This window comes from Corylus avellana, chromosome ca2, assembly GCF_901000735.1.
Source record: "Corylus avellana chromosome ca2, CavTom2PMs-1.0".
Lineage (NCBI taxonomy): Eukaryota > Viridiplantae > Streptophyta > Magnoliopsida > Fagales > Betulaceae > Corylus > Corylus avellana.
This window is the reverse complement of record NC_081542.1, coordinates 7,432,766-7,449,491: the sequence shown is the minus strand read 5'-3', so window position 1 is coordinate 7,449,491 and position 16,726 is coordinate 7,432,766. Positions and strand designations below refer to the sequence as shown.

At 35.3% G+C, this 16,726-nt stretch overlaps 1 protein-coding gene across 1 annotated transcript; it reads left to right on the top strand.

Moving 5' to 3' along the window:
- The first annotated feature begins 6,023 nt into the window (after positions 1-6,023).
- LOC132170642 (probable aldo-keto reductase 1) lies at positions 6,024-10,016 on the top strand. Its single transcript, XM_059581695.1, has 7 exons — positions 6,024-6,207; positions 6,841-7,008; positions 7,210-7,419; positions 7,582-7,754; positions 8,130-8,226; positions 8,537-8,690; positions 9,665-10,016. The coding sequence occupies exons 1-7, from the start codon at positions 6,148-6,150 to the stop codon at positions 9,841-9,843; spliced, it is 1,041 nt and encodes a 346-aa protein (XP_059437678.1). The 5' UTR covers positions 6,024-6,147; the 3' UTR covers positions 9,844-10,016.
- The last annotated feature ends 6,710 nt before the right edge of the window (positions 10,017-16,726 follow it).

Genomic DNA, 16,726 nt, shown 5'->3' with positions numbered 1-16,726 from the left:
TATACGTACAGCACGGAAAATCTGGTTTAGGCGAAATGGGTTTGTTCATGGTGAAGAGCTTACTCCTCCAAATATTATTGTACGCGAAGTCCAGGCCTCCACGGAGGAGTTCAACCGGGCCCAAGAAGTTTTGGCGACACAAATTGCTATACATCAAGCTCCACCCATAATGGTGTGGTCTAAACCGCCGATACATTGGTGGAAGGCCAATTGGGATTTTGCAGTGGACAGAGCAAGTAGACGCATGGGTATGGGCATTGTGATTAGAGACACTAAAGGTGAAGTAGTGGCAGCAAGGTGCTTAATGAGACAGGGACTTCTTGACCCAACAGCCGGGGAAGCTCTCACATCACTAAAGGCAGCAAGTTTGTGTCAAGAACTGGGAGGCCAAGCAATTATTCTGGAAGGTGACGCTAAGAATGTAGTGGAAGCCATTAACTCTGATGCAGACTGTGGCAACCGTTTTGGTCACCTTGTGCAGGATACTAGGCAGATTTTGCAAACGTTCCCAAGGTGGAAGTGTGTATATGTCAATAGAAGTGGGAATGTTGCTGCTCACACTTTAGCAAAGGTGGCAACAAAACTTGTTGTGGATAGAGATTGGGTCGGGATTACACCTGATTGTATCCATGATACTATTGAGAGCGAGAAAATTTCTCCTCTTCACGACTGATTATTTAATGAAAGCTACACAGTTTTTTCAAAAAAAAAGTAATGCATTTTTTTATTTTTTTTTTATTTTTTTTTTTATGGTGGTTGAATTTGACATTAATGGGTTTCTATTCAATCAAAAATTTTGTTGCTTTGTTAGATTTTTGGGTTTTATGTACTTTGATAATTAGAATCTAGATAATTCTTTATGCTATTTTTTTTTTCTTTATACTTTTCATTTTAAACCATGAATAGCAATGGGAACAAATTGTTATTAATTTTTTTTCTTTGTATTTTTTTCGAATATTCAAAATTATATGTGTTTGATTAGTATTGAAATATTCTAGTTATCACACTAACAATATTAAAGATTTGTGCTAATTTTCTATATTATAATCCATGTATTCTTCTTTTTATTTATTTTTTCCTTTACTTTTCATTTTAAGTCATATATACTTATGGGAACAAAGATTAAACATATTATTTATATGGAATAAATTAAAATTAAGAGTCTTATTTTTTTTTTTTAATTCATTTGAATGTTTTTATGGATTTTTTTTATTTTTTTTATTTTTTCATTTGTATGAGAGAAAAAAAGTATCACACAAATTTCATTTGAATATTTGTTCACAGCTATTTTTCATTTGTTTTATTTTGTATTCATAAAAAAAAAAAAAAAAGATTTGTTATTTTGCTCTGTATTTATTTTTAAATGTTCAGAATTATATGAGTTTTATTAGTATTATAGTAAGTATCACACAAATATCATCACGAATTTCTTCTAATTTTCTATTAATGCTTTAATAATCAGAATTCAGATTTTCCTCTTGCTATTTTTTTTTTTCTATATACTTCTTTTCATTATAAATTAAACATATGTGAGCAAATATTTTAACATGTTTAAATTTTTTATGGATTAAAATAAAATTGTCTTATGTCATTTTTTTTTTTGGTGATTTATACATTCATGCAATGTTTTGTGTAACTTTTTGTCACTATGTTTAGTAATGTACTGGTGTATGACATAATTTTTTTTGTATTTATTTATTTTTTAATTATTTAAAGAGATGAGATATAATTATTATACGTATTTTTTAACCTATAATAAAAAGTACAATGAAGATGCGTTTAAATTTTAAAACTAAATTATAATGAAAAATCCAACGCATAGCGCGGGTTATGAGCTAGTATATATAAAAGCCGAAACCCATCTTAAAATTGCGACATGTGACATGAATCCGTATTTTTTAGTTAGTGAACAACTATACAACTTTCTAAATGTGATTTTATAACTACAAATACAACTTTTATAAAATGTATTTTACTACTGCTATGGAAACAAAGATTTTAACAAGTTTTTATTTATATGAATTAAACTAAAATTAAGGGTTGTATGTTTAGTTCATTTGAATGTTTTATGTATGATTTACTCGAGTTTTCATGCATGTTTTGGAAGTGATTTTTCTATCTTTGAAAGTAAAAATAAAAACTTATTTGGGGTGAGATGATTTATTTGATTTTATTAAATATACAATAGAAATGTGTTTTTTAACCTATAATGAAAAGTACGATGATTTTAAATTATAATGAATAATCTCGCGCATTGTGCGGGTTATGAGCCGGTTTTTAATAACCTCCTCTCTTTTGATTGAACATACCAAACATGACTGACATTTTGTTTGGATATCTGCCAATATATATGATCTTTCTCTCTTTATCATATCATTTCTTTTACATGTCTTTCGATTTCAATGAAACTATAACAACCTAAAAGACTTTCACTCTCATTTCTCTTCAAGGGAAAATTGGATAATTTATTAATTTCAGATAAACTACATATTGTTTAGAGCTTTTCAAAGATAATGGTATAATATATTAAAAGATTTGATTTTAAGATTTGTTATAATTAATTGTAATCTTCTATAATTAGATTTGATGGCAATCAAATTAGATTAATTTGATTGTAATTAAATTTAATTGTAAAATATGGGTTTACACCAAATCCGGAAAGATATTTTCAAATTGAATATCTATGCAAACCAATATATCACGAAAACCAACTAAACTTTCGAAAATCTCTGTAAATCAACATTCCTAAATCAATTCAATATCTTTCTCTGATCTTCTCCAGCAATATATGTGTATATATATAGAGATCGAATAATTTCTATGTGCTCTTCAGTTTCCACTGAGAAAAACCCACCGCCATATAAACCCCCTTCCCCTCCCAATTACGGTTCTAATTTTGTGTATTATTTTTCTAATTTTCTGTCTCTCATTTGGTTTGACTGTGCGTGATTTTGGTTGATCTCTCTCTGAGAAAATGTCTACCGAGAAGGAGAGAGAAACCCAGGTTTACATGGCTATCATGAAGGTTCTCTTCTTTTTCCTTTATCTTCTTCTTTCTCTTTTTGTTCCATTTATTTTATTTGCTTGTAACGCTTGTTTGAGAATATTGGTCGGGATTTGTTTGATTAAATTATTCTTGGGCTTATTGTAGTTTATTATTATTATTATTTTATTTTTTATTTTTATTACTTAGAGATGACAAATTAAAAGTCTCCTTCTTTTCTCAGTAGCCTATAGCTAACTGAGAGCATATATCATCAATGAGCTCTCTAAAGTTTAGTCAAATTTTAGTTAAAAAATTTACTTTTATTATTTTATCTAAGTACTTTTTACAAGCAATAAATATGAAGCTCTCTAAATATTTTTTAAAATATATATTTTTTTTATTAATTGTTAGTCGGTTGAAACTAACCACCAAAGAGTAAAAAAAAAAAAAAAAAAAGACTTTCAAGTTCACATATAGAGAGAGAAAACAATAAAAGTAAAAAAAATAAAAAATAATGAATGGCCAAAGAAAAACTAACATAAAATATGAAAAGAGATTCTGACAAGAATTAATTTGAAGAAATTATAAAGAACTTGATAAATAGGCACTTTTTAAAATCTTCTCTAAGTTTTGACTAAATATACATAAACTTAATAATTTGCTTATTTATTTTATACAATAACTGATCCAATAATTGATAAATGGTGTTCTAGCTCGTTTGCTAAAAGTGTGGTTGTATTATTTGTTGTGATTAATGAAAATAATTCATTCATAAAAAATAAAAATAAAAAGGTGCTTTGTGAGTACTTTTCTAATTCAATTTATTAAATTGATATTTGTTCTTAAAACATGTAATTCTCATACATAATTTAAAATACTAAGAATCAAATGCTCTAAAAATAAATCTTTTAATCCCATTAAAAATACATATGAAATGTTTAATAATAAACTAAAGCGTTGTATGTTTTGACGTAAACAAAATCATTTTTCAGTGCTTGACTCGTACGGAAAGTGAGCAATGGTGAAAATTTGCGGGTGACTTCCAGAGCCCGGCGGAAGATATCCAGCCACCACAAGAAGAGATTGAAAAGAAGGATATCTAGCACGGAGAGTTGAAGTACATGCAAGTGCAAGGCCAATTCTCTAACAACCGTACGTATTCCTTCTCACGACATTATCCATAAATATAACCAAAGTCTTCCACATTATCCATAATCATTTGCTAGACTTAGTCCCTAGTGCTGGATCTTTTTTCTTCCCCTTCCTGTTGTTGTTGGTTGTAGGAAAATGCACAGTAACCAAAAAGAGATTGCCATTGAATAAATATATTCAATTTCCTGTAGGGAAAGAGAAATGACATATACTTCATTCCCATTTTATTGGGTTGATGTCGCTCATTAAATTTTTTTTTTAAATCGTAATGCCAAACACGGCATATGTCTTATGTTTTGTGATATCTTTTAAAAACACAAATAATTTTTGCGAAATCGCAATTTCAAACGCACCTTAAGTTGACTTTGCAGGGTCTTGTTGCCATTGAATCAACAATTTTTTTTTTTTTTTTCTGAAAAAAAAAAAAAAAAATCAGTAGTATTTGACCTTGCAATGTTAATTTTGTGTGATCTTTGAGTAGTATGTAACAGTTTACTCTTTTTTTTTTTAAACAAGGTTGATCTAAGAATTGATAAACACTCTCATATCAATCCAATGAGATGGAGATGTAGTATATAATATTACTCCTAGTGTAATGGTTCTCTCATTATTAGCTTCTGATTAGAAAGTGAAAATAGACATGTAACATATCCCACAAAAGTGCTAGTAGAACATCACATGGTATTATTAGGTTATTCTGGTATTATTTATAACCCAAAAAATGCACTAGCTATTCACTATTACTCTAAAAAAATTAGTCACTCATGAGCACTACTCATCTGATGTATGAATAACTTTTTGGGGTAACGAAAGAGAAATATTCAAAGAATTCTAAAGGGAGATGATTTTCTATGAGAAATGTTATATACCATATTTTTATTCCAAAATATTTACATAGCAATCCCATCCAATCTTTGAATTTTTATTTTTATTTTTAACAAAGATTGATCGAGGAGTTAATTAGAATTATCCAATCAGGTTCATTTATTAATGGGGAAAGTCCACTTAACCCCCTCAAACTACCACTCAATTGACAATGTCCCCCTCAAACTTTCAATTGTGACAATGTCCCCCCCAAACTACCAAAAATTGTCAATGTTCCCCCCAATGACAAAATTACCCTTAGTAAAATTAAAAAAAAAAAGAAAAAAAAAAACTAAAACTTCTAGAAAAAACCTAAAACTAACAAAAAAAAAAAAAAATCCAAACGTTGAATTTTTTTTTTTTTTTAAATCAATTTTATAAGAAAAAAATTTTAAAAATTTCGATTTTTTTTATAAAAATTGAAAATTTCCATTTTATTTTATTTTATTTTTGTTTTATAATTTTATTTAAATAAAAATTTACGTTTAAAAAAATAATAAAATTTTCGTTTAATAAAATGAAATTTTTTGTTTTTTAAAACTAAATAAAAAATAGTTTTTTTAAAAAAATAAAAATTTCTGTTTTTTTTAAAAAAAATATTAAAATTTTTTGTTTAAAATTTTTTTTTTCTAAAAAATATTATTTTTAAATTAAAATTTTTCGTTTTTTTTTTTAATTTATAGGGGTATTTTTGTCTTATTGAGAAATCTATAGGGGTATTTTTGTCTTATTGCTAGTCTTGGGGAGGACATTGACAATATTTTGGTAGTTTGGAGGGGACATTGTCACAATTGAAAGTTTGGGGGGGACATTGTCAATTGGGTGGTAGTTTGAGGGGGGTATGTGGACTTTACCCAAAAAAAAATTAAAGAAGTTAACTCATATGGACAATAAGGTATTTAACCCATATTTTTATTTTTAAATAAGATGGTTATCCAAAAGTTTCGAATGACATAATCAATGATGAAAGAAAGTTCGGACTCGAATATCGTAGCAGACTAGCAGCCTTTTTATCTTCCGCTCTTAACATTCTACATACATTTGTGTTTGCTTGAGAGAGAGTGTGACGATAAGTGCAAAGGCAAATCCCAACAAGACATTGAGACAGAAAATCTTGAGAAGAGAAACAAACGCTCATCTGAAAGATGGCAGAAGGCAACGAAGTCCAAATTCCAAGAGTGAAACTGGGCACTCAAGGCCTTGACGTAAATCCCCAATGTCATTCCTTGAGTTCCATTTCAATTTTTTTCAGGAAATTTCTGAATTTATCTGTTCAAGCCGCATTTCTTAGAAAAGCGATCTACATAATTTGATATACTTCGAGTTTTTGAGGTATCAAGAAGCTGATCACACTCTGATAACAGATTGTATTTATTTCTAGTCTGGGAATCAGCATAAATTGTGTTGTCAAACTAATATTTGCTCAATTTCCAACTGCAAAATAAAGAGAAATGTCTAGGAAAGCTTGTGCATTTCAAGTTAGCCGAATTTGAATATTGGTACCTTCTCTTCTCATATGCAATGGCCAAGCTTCTTTCTTCCATCAGGACTCTCATATAAATTGGACCTGCAGAAATAACTTATACCCATGAAAGATTAATAATTTGGTTTCACTGAAAATATAAATCCTTCAAATTGCTACAACTTATCAAAAATCTTGAGGCTAATCTTTTCAATGTTCGAGATGCATAGGTTCCAAGGTTTTAAGGAATAGTTTTCTCGATTAAAATACTTTTTGGTACTCAATTTTCATTCCAATTCATTTTTTGTTAACTTTTTGTTGTTCATTTCGTTGTAATTCTAAACTACTTTTTTTTTTTTTTTTTTTTCTTCCATAGGTCTCAAAGTTGGGATTTGGATGTATGGGCCTGACAGGAGCCTACAATTCTCCTGTCTCTGATGAGGATGGAATCTCAATAATAAAGTATGCTTTCAGTAAGGGAATCACTTTCTTTGATACATCTGATGTTTATGGACCCCATACTAATGAAATTCTGCTTGGGAAGGTACTCATCATCAATTTTTACTCTTACTAGCTCAAGAAGTTGGATTTTTTTTTGGTCGTGGTAAATATAAAGGCTTTCACTAATGTAGAAATATCTTTGTGATAGTATATTCTATTTGTTCTGTTGTTAATGAACTGATTAATAATCTTCCACCATGTTAAGACTTTGTGATATTAACTGGAAGAAGTTTATACCTTTCAGGCCTTGAAGCAGTTGCCAAGAGGAAAAATTCAAGTAGCCACCAAATTTGGCGTCCAAGGAGTGGGATTTCCTCCCACTCATATGACAGTGAGCGGTAGCCCTGACTATGTTCGCTCATCCTGTGAGGCTAGCTTGAAGCGTCTTGATGTCGAATACATTGATCTGTATTATCAACATCGGGTAGACAAGACTGTACCTATAGAAGAAACTGTAAGTGTTTCCAACTGGATGCCTGCAATGCAAGGGTGGTTCTTGAATTATTTTCTGTTTGTAATTTAAAATGATCAAATTCTCTGCAAATTAGTTATTCCATTGTGGAGATAGTGGGATCTAAATGGAAAAACTGATCAAATCCTTGTTGTTGGCATGTAGATAGGTGAACTTAAGAAACTGGTAGAGGAGGGAAAAGTCAAGTATATTGGTCTATCTGAAGCCAGCCCAGACACAATAAGGAGGGCACATGCTGTGCATCCCATCACTGCTGTACAAATGGAGTGGTCTCTCTGGACTCGTGATATCGAAGAAGAGATAATTCCACTTTGCAGGTTTGTTCAATTTACAGCTCCAGTTTTTATGAAAATTGGTCTCACAAGTCTCTTGAGTGCTTTAACTTCTACGCAACCTTTTAAGAATGCTGCAGCGACGTGTTTATCCCTTCCTGATGCGAAAATTTTTATTTAGAGCTGCCTCCTTGTTTGATATCTATTGGCTCTGAAAATTTTAATTTGGAGATGAGATAGTATGTATCATAAATATCTTTTTTTCTTTCTTAGGATTCCAGTAGTATTATTGTTTTTGAAAGAAATTGCAACAATAGAAAATATTAATTGGGTGGTTTTTATGTCCATTTTGTGTGGCTTTTTGACATCTTATATATCCAAAAGTATGAGAATGCTATGTTGATACTCTTGTGCATGCAGGGAACTTGGCATTGGAATAGTTCCATACAGTCCTCTTGGTCGTGGATTTTTTGCTGGCAAAGGAATCGTGGAAAGCTTGGCTGCAAACAGTAGCTTGGTATATGTTTCGCCACATTTTTCCCATCCATTTGTTGGCTTTCAATGAATAATAATTGCCCGCGTAATTCTTTAGGCAACTATATATTTTTCTTTCAGCAGTGCATTACTCTTCAGGGTTAATTCGAATACAATGAAACATGTCTATGCATCTGCCTTTAAAAGAAAAATACATCTTCACATCTGCTATTTAGTTTTTGTCTTATGAGAATGAGGATTTCAAGGCTTTTGCCGTTCCCCATAATGATATTAATAGTAAGAATAAAAAATAAAAAAAAGCTTAACTAACAGCCAGCTCTTTTGTCTATAAGGCCATGTATCCTCGGTTCCAGGGAGACAATTTGGAGAAGAACAAGGCTGTTTATACTCGGATCGAAAGCCTTGCTAGAAGGCACCAATGCACTCCTGCTCAGCTAGCACTAGGATGGGTACTTGAACAAGGGGATGATGTTGCACCTATACCTGGTAAGTGACTTTCTCTTTTTAGTCCTGATTAATTTAAAGAAATTACTCTGAAATGTGCTACATATATAAGTTTTCCTCAGAAATGTGGCTGAAAAGAAAAAGAGAAAGAAAAAGAAGTGGCTGAAGTTCTATTCAATGTTATTATATTCTATCTCTTCTCCAAGGGTCTAGTGCTTTTGCTTTTTAGGCGTTACAATGTAGGATAAGATCTTAGAGGAGATAAAGTTGACATAGAATCCAAGTAAAAATATCGCAATTATCCCAATCCATGTGCCATAAGAATTTCCTGCCTGAAGACCCAAAGTTCAGTATATATTACAACAACCCAGTTCGGTATATATTACAAGAACCCATTGCTTGGCTGGACAATTCTATTTTCTGATGCCATAAGAACCTCAAAAGAACTCAGAGATTTTAGTTTACCCTTAACGTATTCATTAATATGGTGTTAGGTTGCAGTCATAACTAAGTAAGATTTGATTTTGAATTGGAATTTGTGATCACGGTGTCTTAGAAGCATCATTAAGCATTTCATCCAAAATGCGATGCGCCTTATTTTGAAAGGGACAATAACACTTGTTCTGCAGTTTAAAGAGATCATATTAGCAAAGCTGCTAACCATATGGGTGGAGCTGTGTTCAGGAGAACCTATTGGCATTGATCAAGGCTTAGTTGAATTGAAATGAGCTGAGTTGAGTTGTTCTAGAAAACGTAATGGCATTTGATTTCATTCAGTACATACAGTTGCTTTAGATTTTTGTCCCCTTTGGAACAATTTTGTAAGATTATTTTATCCAATGTGCCAAATCTTTTCATTTTCCCTACAAATTCTAGAATCCAGAGCTCACATTGTGATGCAATTTCCCTAGAAATTCTGATGCTAATGCTTACTTATACCACCTTCTAAATAATCAAACCAAGTTGAGACTTTGACATGCGATTTCTCATTGTTCATTTGCCTTGAATTTTTAAAGGGACAACTAAGATCAAAAACCTGGATGACAATATTGGCTCTTTGAAGATGAAGCTTACAGAGGCAAGCCTTAAAGAGATATCTGATGCAGTACCCATCGAAGAGGTAGCTGGTGGTAGAAGCTTTCAAGGCAGGGATCATTTTCTATGGAAGTTTGCTTACACTCCTCCAAAGAAATGATTGTCTCCACTTATACTTTCATGGATGCTTTCCACTTCACTTGGATAATGCGAAGCTATTGTGAATCGAATGGCCAGATTTATGTTAATAACCTTCTGTATTATTCACACTACGAAGCTTTTGTGAATCGAATGGCCAGATGTATGTTAATAACCTTCTGTATTATTCACACTGCTGAGTTAGTGGCATGATTATATGAATTTTTTAAGAATGTACCAGTAATGTTGCTTTATGTTGTTATAGTAATGATTAAGTGATTAAATTTATCTTTTTTTATCAACTTAAGCTTTTGAAATAACTAGGAATTTTACATGTTATTAGAGCCCAAGGTCCTGAGTTTGAATCTTGACTTTGTCAATTCACCCATAATTTCAATTAAATATTTCACGTGTTGGGCTATCACCTATTAAAAGGGAGTTTGAGCTCACACGTGAGGAGGAGTGTTAAAGTAATGGTTAAGTGATTAAATTTACCTCTTTCTATCAGCGTGAACTATTAGGATAACTAGTGATTTAACATATGTCACGCATTAATGTTTCAAAAACACTTTTGGGTATGTTTGTTCATGTGTTTTGGGGGTGAACTTTGTCAGACGAACCAAACAACATCAAGAGATAAGTTAATAGGTGTTTGTAAAAAAATCACCACTAACGAAAATTTCACAACCACACGTAATATCGCAAAAATTAAATAAAACAGTAAAGAAATTGAGACATTTTGAATAGCTCTTCAAAAGTAAAATCATTTCGGAGTAGTCGTACTCAAGAAACTTATTCACTATAAAAGATTAAATTGCAATGAGTTTATGTTACAAGCCTAGTATTGTAGTACTATTCCAATAAGGAGGTGTACTCCACTATAGGTTAATAGAAGTATTTTAGTCCTATTCTAATAAGGAAACTTTCTCCACTGCCGTGTAGGTCAAGGATACTCTCTTTTGTTTTCCTAGTCTAGGTAGTATTACTTTTACAAATCCTAGAAGGATTTGACCTAAATTGTAGTTCTATTTAAACCCATGTTTGGGGTACAATGAAGCATGCAAAATTTAATTCTCAAACCTAGTGTTTGGAGGCCTAGGAACCTCAGATTTCCTACCGTCCATTATTTAGCGAAAATAGGTCGGAATAAGAAGCAAGATCCTGCTTCTTTTCCGGTTGACAGGCGAATTACACGTTCAGTTACGAATTCTCGTAACAATTTGGTATCAGAGACAGGTTTCTTTCCAATGGCGGACCCAAGAATGGAACGTATGGAGCAGCAAATCTCCAACTTGCAGAAGATGCTCGAAAGCTTCATGAAAACTTCGACAGAGCAAACAAAGAAATTGGCGGAAAAAATAGACGATGGGCGAAGCAAAGGGAAGAGTGAGTCAGGAGAAAATTCCACAGCCAAAAGTCGTGGGAAAAATTCCTTTTCCAGTTCAATTGTGTCGAAAATAGCTAAACTGGATTTTCCTAAATACAATGGGGATATTGACCCCACAAGCTGGATCTGTAGGGTTGAGCAATTCTTCGAATTTAAACAAATAGAGGATGAGGAGAAATTACCTCTGGCACCATATCATCTGGAATCAGAAGCGCAGATGTGGTATCAACTCTTCAAAGAAAGCGAGGAGTTTTTGACTTGGGAATCCCTAAAGACGGCTCTCCATACCCGCTACGGGCCAACAGCGTTTGAAGACCACTTCGGTGACCTCACCAAATTACAGCAAACTGGATCGGTGAAGGAATATCAACTCCAATTCGAACATCTACTTAGTCGAGTGGGTAAGTTATCAATTCAACACCAACTAGGCTGCTTTGTAAGTGGATTAAAAAGAAACTTAAGAACAGAGGTGCAAGCCGCACAAGTGCACAACCCACCACGGTGACGGAGGCCATTGAGTTGGCGCGATTGTATGAAGCAAAATATGAAGTGAAAAATTGGAGTCTAAAAAAACCCCCAAATTCAGAGGACAAACGCACAAACCAATGGGCAGCAACCCCCCCTCTTCCATCTGCGAATTTAACTCGGAGCAAGCCACCACCCACCCGACGGTTGTCCCCTGCGGAGATGCAAGACTGAAGAGCCCAAGGATTGTGCTTCAATTGTGACGAAAAATTTGTTCCCGGCCATAAGTGCAAGAAGTTATTTTTGATTGAAGGCGTCTATGCGGATGAAGAAAATTGGGAGGAGACAGATGAGTTCGAAGAAAGGAGGGCCGAAGAACCAGTAATCTCCTTGCATGCCATCACCGGAACACCCACGTCCCAGACGATGCGAGTAAAGGGGGCACTAGGAAGCCACGGATTGACGGTGTTGATGGATACCGGGAGCACCCACAACTTTCTCAATTCCCGCGTGGCGGCACAGATGGGGCAAAGTCCCACCCACACCGGAATGCTGTGGGTCACAGTGGCGAACGGCGAACGCATGAGCTGCTCCGGTCAGTGTGCTGGGATGCTGTTGAAGATCCAAGGAGAGGTATTTGTGATTGATTTCTTCTTGCTGCCCTTAGATGTGTGTGATATTGTGTTGGGAACGCAGTGGTTGAGAACCTTGGGTCCGATCCTATGGGATTTTGAAAGAATGTTTATGAGGTTTACATGGAGAGGAAGAGAAGTAGTGATAAGAGGGATGAGGCCACCATTAAATCGTGTGGTGGAGGAGAGGAGCTTGGGCAGAGAGCTGAAAAGAAAGGGAGAAGGTTGGGTTTGTCAGATAATGGCACATAGGAGGGAGAACACGTATGAAGGCTTATTACAGTGTATTGTATTAGGTGCACAAAAAGGTGGGCCGAGTTCTACTGAAACACAATTGGGCTTGGTATTAAAAGAATTTCCAGAAATCTTTGAGTAACCACAAGGTCTTCCACCCAATAGAGCTCATGATCACACTATCCCACTTAAGCCCGGAAGTGGCCCAGTTAATGTGCGGCCCTATAGATACCCTCATTACCAAAAAAGTGAAATTGAGAAAATTGTCATGGGATTGCTACAGTCAGGAGTGGTCAGGCCAAGTACAAGTCCTTATTCCTCGCCAGTGTTGCTAGTAAAAAAACATGATGGGTCATGGAGGCTATGTGTGGACTACCGAGCACTCAACCAAGTAACAATCAAAGATAAATTTCCCATCCCAGTGATTGACGAACTCCTTGACGAACTTAATGGGGCCCACATCTTCTCCAAGCTAGATCTCAGATCGGGCTACCACCAGATCAGAATGGCGAAGGATGACATTGAAAAGACTGCGTTCCGAACTCACCACGGTCACTACGAATTTCTCGTGATGCCGTTTGGTCTAACAAATGCACCTTCTACTTTTCAGTCTCTCATGAACAATATTTTTTGGGACTTTCTACGAAGGTATGTCTTGGTTTTCTTTGATGACATTTTAATATATAGTAAAACATGGGAGGAGCATCTGGTGCACTTACGTCAGGTTTTGAGTATTCTGAAGGCTCAACAATTGTTTGTTCGGAGGGATAAATGTCAGTTTGGACAAGACACTATAAGTTATTTGGGCCATATAATTTCACAACAAGGGGTAGCCATGGATCCTGATAAAATTCAAGTCATGATACAATGGCCCAAACCATCGTCTGTTAAAGCCCTTAGGGGTTTCTTGGGACTAACCGGATATTATAGGAAATTCATTAAGGGTTATGGCTCCATCGCTGCCCCATTAACTCAGCTACTCAAGAAAGATGCCTTTGTTTGGTCAGAAGCAGCAGATAAGGCTTTTTCTCTCTTAAAGCAAGCTATGACTACGGGACCCGTATTGACTTTGCCAGATTTCAACAAACCCTTCATTGTGGAGTGTGATGCATCGGGTTCAGGAATCGGTGCAGTTCTTATGCAAGACTCAAGACCCATTGCATTTTTTAGCCAAGCTCTAAAAGGAAGAAATCTATCTCGTTCTACATATGAAAGGGAAATGTTAGCTCTAATCGCCGCCATCCAGAAATGGAGACCATATTTGCTTGGTAATAAATTTATTATCAGAACAGATCAAAAAAGCTTGAGATATTTGTTGGATCAAACAATAACCACAGAAGCTCAGCAAAAGTGGTTGGTCAAATTATTGGGCTATGACTTCACCATCGAATATAAGAAGGGCCTTGAAAATTCTGTTGCCGATAGCTTATCAAGAAGAGAAGAGCCTAGCCATGTGTTGGCCCTCTCAAGTCCCATTCCTCATTGGCTAGAGCCCATTCAAGAAGAAATAGCAACCGAAAAGGAGCTGCAAGATTTGGTCCGAAGAATTCAACAAGGAGAATCCGTGGGTCCATGGAGCTATAAATCTGGCCTAATATTCTACAAAAATCGTATATATTTGAGTCTGACTCTCCCCTCACAAGGGCTATAATCCATGAGTTTCATAGTGGCTCACATGAAGGTTTCAGCAAGATGTGGCACCGACTCAAGGCAGTTTTTTATTGGCAAGGGGCGAGTTCTCAAATCAAATCATACTTGCGGGAATGTGACATTTGCCAACGCAACAAGAGTGAGACCACCAAACCAGCAGGTTTACTACAACCTCTGCCTATTCCGACAGTCATATGGGCCGACATTTCTATGGATTTTGTGGATGGGTTACCGAACTCGCAAGGTAAGACAGTGATATTTGTGGTGGTGGATCGTCTCTCTAAGTATGCCCATTTCATTCCATTGAAACATCCCTATTCGGCGGCTAGTGTGGCCCAAGTTTTCTTTGATAACATATTCAAACTCCATGGACTGCCAACATCTATTGTGTCAGATCGGGATCCTGCTTTCACCAGCAAGTTTTGGCAAGAGCTCTTTCAATTGCAAGGTACTCGGTTTAATTTTAGCTCAGCATATCATCCTCAAACGGATGGTCAGACAGAGGTAGTCAACCGTACCTTAGAAATGTACCTCCGTTGCTTCACAGGGGACAAACCCAAGGATTGGGTCAAGTGGTTATCTTGGGTTGAGTATACATACAATACTAGTTATCATGCTAGTACTGGCAAGACCCCTTTTGAGGTGGTTTACGGCCGACGCCCTCCCACATTACTCTCTTATATCCCAGGGACTGCAAGAGTAGAAGCAGTGGAACATGATCTATTGGAAAGAGATCAGTTGCTCAAAGATGTGAGACTCAAGTTACAAGTGGCTCAGAATAGAATGAAACAGATATATGATAGTGGGCACCATGAGCGTGTTTTTCAGCCGGGTGATCAGGTGTATGTTCGCCTCCAACCCTATAGGCAACATTCCTTGGAGAAGCGGTCTAACATGAAGCTAGCGGCCAAGTTCTATGGACCATACCGCGTGTTGGAGCGTATTGGTGAAGTAGCTTATCGGGTGGAATTACCAGCTGAATCCAAGGTTCATCCAGTTTTCCATGTATCGTTACTTAAATTGAAGGTGGGCAACCAAGTGTCCACAAGTACTGTTATGCCTGAAGTTAACAATGACAAGTCTCCACAACTTCAGCCTCAAGCTGTCTTAGAGTACCGTGGCAACACCGACAACAGGCAAGTCCTCATCCATTGGCAGGGATTCAGTCCAGCAGACGCTACTTGGGAAGAATTGTCCAACATGAAGGCTCGCTTTCCAGATTTTGTCCTTGAGGACAAGGACACACTCAACGGGGGAGGAATGTTACAAGCCTAGTATTGTAGTACTATTCCAATAAGGAGGTGTACTCCACTATAGGTTAATAGAAGTATTTTAGTCCTATTCTAATAAGGAAACTTTCTCCACTGCCGTGTAGGTCAAGGATACTCTCTTTTGTTTTCCTAGTCTAGGTAGTATTACTTTTACAAATCCTAGAAGGATTTGACCTAAATTGTAGTTCTATTTAAACCCATGTTTGGGGTACAATGAAGCATGCAAAATTTAATTCTCAAACCTAGTGTTTGGAGGCCTAGGAACCTCAGATTTCCTACCGTTCATTATTTAGCGAAAATAGGTCGGAATAAGAAGCAAGATCCTGCTTCTTTTCCGGTTGACAGGCGAATTACACGTTCAGTTACGAATTCTCGTAATAGTTTATCGTTATAAAACCTTTGCAGTAAAACCTAAATCGTATCCCAACAAACGACTCGTATGTTTCCTACCGTAATAGCTCTAGAACTTTGGTCAATAATTTACAAGCTTCCTCTGCAACCCGGAATTTCAGTGTTTAATGTTTGTTTTTGTTTGTGTGGTTTAACAAGTCTATGAAAGGTTTAAGAGTGAAGGACGATTCTCTCCAAGAGCACATAATAATAGCCTAAGGATCTAATTAAAAACATGCATAACGATGTTTAAAAGTTTAGATCAAAGTCGGTTTATGAAAAAACACAATAAGAGGCAGAGGTGTTTGAACGAGTTAGTGAAGCGTTCAAATGCATACTACTGTTTGAACGAGCTAGCAACATTCGTCGAACACAGTTCAACTGGAGTTGCTACGGAGCATCTCGGATCTACCTAACTAAACATCATGTTCGAATGGGCTTGCAATCAATCTATTCTGTGGCTCTTATAAGCCTAATAAGATGGCTTTAGCCTTTAGTCATTAGTTTATGTATTTTAATTAGTTTATCAGTAAGAAATACTCAAAGGTTTTTCGTATGTTTTACCTCAGTTATAGTTTTGAGAAGAGTTGTAATTCTTGTGTTTGTTGTTTTTGCGAACTCACTATACCACGCTGCATTAGATTTCCACGGGTATTATTTGTAATACGTTTGTAAACTAAGTAGGCTATTTGATTACGAGGCAAACAACATGCAATAAAAAAGTATTTACCCCTAATATTTATAAATGAGTTTGTGGAAATTCTTGTGCCTTTTAATTGAGAGATGATGTATGCTTGTTAATGTTTTTTTGATAATAGGTTGTGTTTTCGAATGAATCCGTATTTAACTATGAGATGTGGCAGTTATAGTTGTCGG

What these genes read in the sequence shown, in the direction of transcription:
- LOC132170642 (XM_059581695.1), top strand. Translation starts at nt 6,148, where the DNA reads ATGGCAGAAGGCAACGAAGTCCAAATTCCAAGAGTGAAACTGGGCACT. An exon ending in CTGTACCTATAGAAGAAACT is followed by an intron (nt 7,420 to 7,581) that starts GTAAGTGTTTCC and finishes GTTGGCATGTAG; the next exon opens with ATAGGTGAACTTAAGAAACT. An exon ending in GAGATAATTCCACTTTGCAG is followed by an intron (nt 7,755 to 8,129) that starts GTTTGTTCAATT and finishes TTGTGCATGCAG; the next exon opens with GGAACTTGGCATTGGAATAG.